General features: G+C 32.7%; 1 protein-coding gene across 1 annotated transcript; it reads left to right on the top strand.

The window, feature by feature from the left end:
* Positions 1-2108: 2108 nt before the first annotated feature.
* Positions 2109-6740, top strand: LOC132736220 (uncharacterized). Its single transcript, XM_060723321.1, has 6 exons — positions 2109-2367; positions 3128-3265; positions 3588-3716; positions 4172-4477; positions 4888-4931; positions 5329-6740. Exons 1-6 carry the CDS (start codon positions 2344-2346, stop codon positions 6161-6163), a joined length of 1476 nt encoding a protein of 491 aa, XP_060579304.1. The 5' UTR covers positions 2109-2343; the 3' UTR covers positions 6164-6740.
* Positions 6741-8822: the final 2082 nt, after the last annotated feature.

Raw genomic sequence — 8822 nt, 5'->3', positions numbered from 1 at the left:
ATAAAATTAGGCCAACCTACCTGTGCGTTCTGTGCAGTCTGATTTAACTTTTTGAAATTGAAACTCCTTATATAAACTATGAACATTCCCAAGATGATGGCAGGAGTAGTCTGATTCACAAATTTGGGTGTAATTCTGTTGTATTTTGTGATAAGGACTTTACATCCAGAGATGTCTATTGGTAATTTAAAGGAAAATTCAAACATTAATTATGATTGTAAAATTTAACTACCAACAGTACTGAGTATGTCTGGCAGATACTGCAATATTAAGAGGCCATGATGACCTTTGTGGGAGGCCATGCTGACCTGATCACTTTGAGTCACTGCTGCTAGCATTTAATATCTAATTATGCAAAGATTACATGTATTTATATAATAGAAGTCTTATACACGTGTATCTGTGAATGATATTGATATTGGTTGCAGAAATGAATTACCTTGTTGTGTTTTGTTGTTTGTTTTTTATAAATCTAGCACCGTATGAAAAATGGATCTGTAGTATTGTGTTAGAGCAATTAGGAACGCTTTATTTTATTAATGCTGTGTTTCTATTTAATGTTGAAATTGTTTTATTAAAATGTTTTATACCGGTATTTTGTATTGGTTTATTAATATAATTCTCTTGAACTCCGGCCTTAGTCGTAGTTATCAATTTCATTCCAGTTCTGTTGTTAGGACATATATAATTACATGTAGTTAGACATGAAGAGATTAGTTATCTTGATGCTGGCGTTTTTCTTTATCACCGTCGAACATTTTAATCAACCTATAAGTATAGCCAGGAGGATGCTATATGAGCTGGCAAGACACACATAAGCTTGTCCTAAAAAATGAGTAAAGAGAAGAAAGCAATAAAGATGTTTTGCTTCATATTAAATTTTTTCGCAAATTTTTACGCAGAATTGACAAGTGTAAAATGGACCCTGAACCTTTTTCTACACTTTAAAGGGTATTTAAACATTAGAGCAACTGTTTGAAGACGATTATTATAAAGGGGAGCGGTGGTCTAGTGATGGTTAAAGTGTCTGCCTCTCAACCCAGGGATCATGGGTTCGAGCCCTAATCGGATAACGACCATGTTTTTTCATATGACACCAGTACTGGTTGGTTCCCGGAAGCGGACACGAAAGTTATTAATAGAAGTTGCAAGAACTTGTTTCGCAATCGAGCTTAAATAAATATGTTTAAACCAAAGATTTTAATAAAAGTTAGTTGATAAAATCAAAAAGACAAACACAGAGCGTTTCAAAAACCTGTAAGAAGGAAAGCAATGGAATTTGCTACTTTTTCTCTTGAGTTTATTCATTGAATTACTTTTGACAGCTTAACGCCACTCCAGTGAGTTTCTTTATTCTCCTACCCCCGGGCTTGATCTTCAGTCTTTATAGAACGCTTTTAAAATAATACATTAATTTTATGTCTGTTTTACCAGGTATAAAGAATACTGAAATCTATATCTCTGATTTTACGAAGTTTAGCTAAGCGCAGAATATGTTACATTTGTAACACATTTAACCATAAACAGTTAGAGAATTTTGCCGTCAAATTCGGACGTAAGATGTTGAAGTTACTGATACCGGGATGTACCTTAATTTCGTGACTATGTTTAGAATAATTGTTTTCTTTTGTTTTCATTTTTCAAAAGAAAATTACAAAATTGTAAGCAAGGAAAGAATATGATATTGTTATAATAAAATGAGAAGGAAGTTAAATGTTTTCTTAATGCGCATGTTTTATCTTAAACAATACAATTTACATGTTTAAACAAAAATGATAGCATGAAGGAAAGAGTAAAATACATTTATATGTTATAACATATATTAATTAATGCTCGAGCTAATGCGTATAAAGTAATATATTGTGAGTATACATTTAATTATCTTTCAGTTTTTTGTTGTTTGTTTGTTTGTTTTTTCTTCTTTTTTTTTTAATATACAGTTTAACAATATGATAAATGCTATGGTTAAAAAATTTACAAAAATACAACAAGTACATTTACTATATTTTCAGTTCCGTCAATAGTATCCTTAAAATAAGCCGGTGCCATGGGGGCGTGGACAGTATATTGCAATTCGCGCTACTATACCGTCCATAAACAGGCGCAACCCAACCGAGCTTGCAATATTTCGAATTTTGCGGTTTTGTGTTCTTTATAGATTTTTTTCTTTACAAATAAAAAATCTAGATTTTAATAAATATTTAACCTATGATTAAACACGTATATGCGTTTTAAGTTCCTTATGCATCTTTCAATATTTACATGTGTAATTTTTTAAGGTGATTACAGGACGTTGAGGAGTTTCAATATAAACTGTTAAATGAAGATTTTAGTGTAAAAGATATGGAAGCCGGTGACCACCTTGAGGTAATATCTTAGAAGAACTCGTTTTGTTTTGTTTGTTTGTTTGTTTGTTTAATCAGGACTATTAACAGTTCATTATTTTTAGGGAATTGTACTGAAGAGATAGTGTACAGTGCTGTGCACACTCAAAAGTTTTCTTTTCGTCATGTTTTTGCGTGAACACTACAAATGTTGATATTTGTTTAGTTATTTTCTAATCGTTATGGCAAATATCATACTCGTGAAAAGATTAAAATAAAAAAAAAGGATTAACTAGTTCATAGATTTAATTGGGACTGTTTTTTAAGTTACCTTGTGCTTATTTAATTGGTACGGAGAAATAGTAATTAGATAACTCACAGTTACATCTAACCACGGATTGGTGAGATCTGTGATCTAACTGATAATAAAAGTACACTTATTTGACAGTTTCAATTGAAAAAAAGTTTTACAGTCGAACATCGTTTGCTTGACCTTTGAGTGTCCAGGAAAACTTGTTCGAGAGATCGGTAGTACGAGCTGACCAGGGTGTATTTTTATACTTATATATTCCTTATGGTCAAATCATCTATATGTTCGTGGTGATTTAAGTATCATTGATGCATGTTTATTTTGCCAAATCGAGCATATACATTTACTTGTTTTCTGTTGGCCACCCTAGAAACATTAACTATGCCCGTAATTCACATTAAAAAGTTGCTTAAATGTTAGCGGTTGTCTATTGAAAGTACGATGTAATCTTTACAGCAGATACGGCAATATACTCGTATCTGATTTGTTTTAGGAGCCCAAGTTTGGAAATAACTGGGAGATTTTCGAGGATCACTTTAATGAAGAGGATGTTGAGATTAGAGACAAGAGCAAGGCAAATGAAAGTCGTATAAGTACGACAAGTCAATTAAGTACGACGGATGCTAGAAAGGTGGGTCTTAACGCTTCTACAGCATATATAAAATCAAAGTTCTACTATCAGCATTACGAAAAAATAGGCGTTTGTTTTACATGTACATGCATTTATATAGTCTGTTTTTAAAGTTTGGAAAGAACATGGTTTTGTCAAATAGATCCGCAGTTCTTAACGTAAATGAGAATATAAAAGTTCTTTGACTTGTGCTGTTCCTATAGTTCATTCCATAAGTTCTATAGATTCATGAGAACCTAATTAAAATGATATCTAGACTGAAAGTTTTATGTCCATGAAATGTCTCAACACCAAACATTGTGCGTTTAATTTCCGGTACAAGTCCACGTTTCTGAATGACCTTAACTGGTTTAAAGATGCTTCGGATGAAACAAATAAGCAAATAGCCGAGCAAACACTAGACGACCAAATTAAAGAGGAGCTGTATGACACAGAATCAACGATTAAAAAAGTACGACCTTTTCTATTTTATCTTATTTGTTTTCCTTGCGAAGGGCACTTGTAAGCATCCATTTACTTTGGCACAATGTGCTGCTTGTAATGAAATGGCATGGTATTGTCAAATTCAAGGTTTTTACCTAAACACATCTTGCAAATGAAGTTCCAAATTATATAACCTATTTCATATATAATTGTTAATTTTTTGCTTAATCCGGTGCTAGTGGGTGTAATCTAAAGATAGCATTTACTACTACTGAAACCGAGCCTGCAGCATTTTCAGTTTTGCCATGTTTTTGCCATTTTTTAAGATTGCCATGTTTTTGCCATTTTATCAATTACCTCGATCCATTGCACAAAGTATTTTAATAGATATTCAATATATATCAATATAATGAAAGTTTGACGGTATAAATATTCTATCAATTAAGGATTTTACAAACAGTTAAGTTGGTTTCAATTTTCCAGCCAGATATCGGACAAGAAATAGAGAAGTATGATGTAATACGATGTGAACCAGAGAAAATTGAACTGGAGACTGTTGAGAAATGTGTCAAAGAAAGAGCAACCAGAGAATCGAAAATAATCGAGAAAATTATTAAGGAAAGAGAGTCGAGCAATGCAAGAAATTCAAGAAATTCGAAAATATTTGACAAAGATACCAGGGAAACAGTTAAAACGGAATGGGAAACATTTGATATGATTGTCAAGGAAACGGAAATGAAGCTTGAAAAAGAATCTATAAAATATAAAAATGATACTGATACAAAAACGGTAAGATTATCTTAACCTTTTTAAAAGATCAATTAACGATCATACTTGTTTACATCGGTTTAACTTTGTAAATTATTCATAATATATGACATATTTTGCAAATGTATCATATTTGTGCTTATGTCCATTAGCAATGAATTATAAAAAGTTATTTTTTATATCTTATAGGCTAAGACTGTCTTAGTAGTTCAGTGAATGCACTAACGTTACTCCACATTTTAAGGAAACTTGTGAACAAAAGTGAAACATTGGATCGATGCGCAGGAGAGAAATCTCGAAAAAAAAGTTGATTATTTTGATGATAAAAAACATTTACAAACGGCAACTGCTAAATTGACGTTAAGCAACTTACTTACGATTGATCTCATATTCAGTATTCAAGTTATAATAAAAAAATATGTTAATTTTAGGTTGTGAACAACGAAGAGTCTTTGGAAGATTCTACAAAAGTCGGGTATGTAGGCGATATTGTTGTATTTACTCGAACAATATTTATGTGAACTGCAGTATTTGAAAACTAATGCATATTGAAGTATCTGACAATAATATAATTATGGCATACGCTAAATGTAATGATGCCAATGAAAAAAATGATTCTTTTTTACTGTGAAAATGTTCTTATTCGGGTATGTGATAAATATGGTATTATATTCGTATATATATATACATTACTAATTTTATTGAACTCGTTCAGGCTCACATATTATACATGTAATTGCATTCCACTCGTTCAATAAATTCAGTATTGAACCGTTTCTCATTCAATATCAACTATATAATCACGCTTTTTTTAAATACCATCTACAATGTATATAATTACGTTGTTGTTTTATTTAAATTGTTCGTTGCAGAGTACAAGCAGTGTCTTTACAAGGTATTTACAACATCAAGAAAAGCGAGGAGAAACATACATGCGAGATTAGTGATATATGTCAACTTACAGATGATATTACAGTCATCACTGATGAAAAGAATAAATCTGTGAAGAAACTTGGCGTAAACTATTTCATTACTGCATATCTAAAACTTCTAGACGCTCCTTTTGGAATATGTGGAGTTGACAAGAAAGAGGTAGCTGTCACTATAAGTTCTAAGAAAAAGGTTCAGATAATATCTGTGAAGAATAAGATGACTTTGAAGAAATATTTTAAAGTGAGAGATATCTGTCGAGGAATTACGCACCATGAGGGGTTATTCTATATCTGTTGCGGCGGCTCATTTTCGGATGACCACGACGAATTGGAAAGTCAAGGTCATCTCGGCGTATACAGTATAACCGGGACGTATTTGTCTTGTTATACGCGTGGAATTTCGTTGCCGAGGTATGTGTGCCTCAGCTACGACTTAACAAAAATATTCATCACTGATCATTACAACGGGGTCATAATTCTCGATTTGGACGGGCGTTTCAATTCCCAGATCAATCACGACGCCTGTACGTACCCAAGCGGTGTCTGCTGTCTGAAAGAAGGACTTCTTTGTGTAACTCATCATCAAAGAAATGAAATTGTGTCGTTCGACGAAGCAGGGGTAATCAACTTAGTATTACTTGAAAGGAAAGAGGGCTTGGTTGCACCGAGAGCAGTCTGCTATAATTTCCATAGGGCTAGGCTGATAGTCTCTTCAATGTGGGGTGATGACACGATCAAAGTATTCAATTTACATTTGAACAAACCCAAGATGTAAGGACAGTTACTTATTGCTGTATATCTCTATCGTCTACATGTATATAGATCGGCATGTTTGTGTTCAAGACAAGATCGCGTGTTCTTTATTCGCATCTCTAACGTTCAATGTCTTAACAAAGTTAATTGGACCGGAAATTTCAATTTTAATATACTTTAACACATCATGCATTTGTAATCATTGTAAAATATTGGAAACGGTGTGATTGTAAATTGTAATAAATATATAACTGAACTCAACATTAATACGGAAATACAAGTTTAACTCTTGTATTTTGTATTTCAAATTGAGTGATTCTTCAGAGATTTCTTTTTTCTGTAAATAATTGTCAACATGATAAAGATATGTCTTCAAAGATGTGCATTCTTTTAATTCATAACATTTTTGTCTATGTTTGAGAAATGACCCAGACGTCTGAAAATCATGACAAGCTGTCATATAAACCTATTTATACGGTTATTGTATAAAAATACAAAACTTCTTTAGCTATAATCTTAAAATACATGCCACAAAACTAGTTATTATGCCATTAACTATATGTACGTGAATATTTCGGCCTCGAAGCTAAGAACCCACCCACTACTTAATTAAGCGCGCAGTCCTTAAGCGTTGTGTTGCCATTGATAATTAATAACTAGTTATTAATAACTCACAAATGTGACCTTCTTGTTTTAAAGGTGGTATAGTCCTTGCGAAATATACACGCATGCTTAGTGACACTTGAATAATGAACTAACAACTATATCAGTCGGCCAACAAGGAAAGCTGAACACATACTGCAAAAGTAAGTTAAAATATAATATAGATACCACGGTAGAAATATAATTAATATACTATCTTATGTGGATGGGATATATCATGTATGTCACACCTGCTGATGAGGCACAGAATTTAACACCAGTTTTCTCTCCTGGACACGGAGAAAATTGCGGTAATGCATTTCCCATTTTTAATCCCTCGGGCAGTGTGTGGAGGGCGGAGGGGGGGGATAAAGAGTTAACCTTTTGTATGTCTCAGCAATATTAGGGGAATGGGATGAGTTTGTATTGGCGCCAAAAAGTAGCGGGAATTTGTTCACTCCGTAGTGTATATAGATAGTACATAATAGTTACTTTAATATACAATGAAATAACATGGCGCATTATAAAACATACAACAAAAGAAAAACAGATATAAGATGTATGCCATCTTATATATCAAGATAAAATAAAACAAACGCTTATTATCATTGCGGTCAAGAAGATAGTATCAAAGTATATTTCGGTTTATGGCCAATGAAATCTTTTCGGAAACTTATTTTAAGAACAACAAAAAAGAATACTTACCGTCAACGAAAAAACAACCAGAAAGGGCACGAAAGTGTCACCATAATAGTATGTAACAACAAGACATATTATGAGGATCACAGAGGGGCGCCGCCTTGGAACGGTCATAGCCTAAGCACTGCTGGGGAGTTTAAATCGGTTAATGGTGCACCAAACTTCACTCTGACACCCACCATGTTCCTTTTAAACGAGACAATGTAAATAAAATGAATCCCAGCCAAGTGAAATACATATAAAAGTAAACCAAATGACCATAACAAAACTACTCAATGTCTAATAGGAAGACAGAGCAACGAGAAAATCACTTACAAGGGTCCGACGAAGCAAGACAGAAGACGAAAAGAACTGTCCATCATACAGTCTGCCACTTGGGCCGTCAGATGTAATCAAATGAGGTAAGCGTTTTGTCCAACTGTATATAATGGTTGAACACTAAGCATGCGATATGTTATTTCCATTTCGGCAAGCTTATTTCCTATGGTGTCAATTACTGTTATATCAACACACTAAAATATATAAAAGAAATAAATTATTATGAAGTTAAAATAAATGAAATAATTTTGCCAACATTGTACTACAATTTAATCAAGGCACATTTATCAGTTTATCGATATATAATGAGACACAATCAAACTAAAATAACTAATACATTATCAAATACACAATCAACATGTAAAACATTGTCATACAAGTTACACATCAATTTAGTAATATAAAAATATATAGTACTCACTTTTTTGTCATTTATTTAATTTAAAAGCAGTTTAACTTTCGTTTTAAATTTTTGAATATTTTCGATTGACCTAGCTAATGCTGTCTGGTAAAGAATTCCAGTCTTTGTGGCATTGTAGAAAAATGTGTTTGTAGATTGAGGCAAAACAAAATTATAATTACTAGCTAGATCTCAAAATGTAGTCTCTAATTTAATCCCTAAACATGTCCTTTAAATAAGAAGGGTATTATTATAGTATATTTTATGAACTTAGTTAAATGTCTTAACTGCCTAACTATGTCACTGACATTCAATATTTTAAGATATGACAGAACATTATTTGTCACAGAAGTTCTCACGCATCTACATGTACTTGATGTCTTACTCAGTCCTTCGTACCTAGAAGATGGAGAATAATCAAAGTGACACAGCAAAAGGACAAACTTTAATTGTTCCTTTATTTCTTACAGTAAACAAGTCTAGGTACATGTACATGCATCTCCATGACAGATAAAGAAATACAAAGAAGAAATCTTGAGTGAGAGCATACACTTAATACCGTTTTCCGGTAATTACCGGACAAGGCGCTTGAATGATTAAATGCTAAAATCTCATCTTTTCA

This window comes from Ruditapes philippinarum, unplaced genomic scaffold, assembly GCF_026571515.1.
Source record: "Ruditapes philippinarum isolate M1 unplaced genomic scaffold, ASM2657151v2 ctg414_1_1_1_1, whole genome shotgun sequence".
Taxonomy (NCBI): domain Eukaryota; kingdom Metazoa; phylum Mollusca; class Bivalvia; order Venerida; family Veneridae; genus Ruditapes; species Ruditapes philippinarum.
The sequence above is the reverse complement of the archived record's forward strand: the minus strand, read 5'-3'. Positions and strand labels throughout refer to the sequence as shown.

What these genes read in the sequence shown, in the direction of transcription:
- LOC132736220 (XM_060723321.1), top strand. Translation starts at nt 2,344, where the DNA reads ATGGAAGCCGGTGACCACCTTGAG. An exon ending in AAGCCGGTGACCACCTTGAG is followed by an intron (nt 2,368 to 3,127) that starts GTAATATCTTAG and finishes GATTTGTTTTAG; the next exon opens with GAGCCCAAGTTTGGAAATAA. An exon ending in CAGAATCAACGATTAAAAAA is followed by an intron (nt 3,717 to 4,171) that starts GTACGACCTTTT and finishes TCAATTTTCCAG; the next exon opens with CCAGATATCGGACAAGAAAT.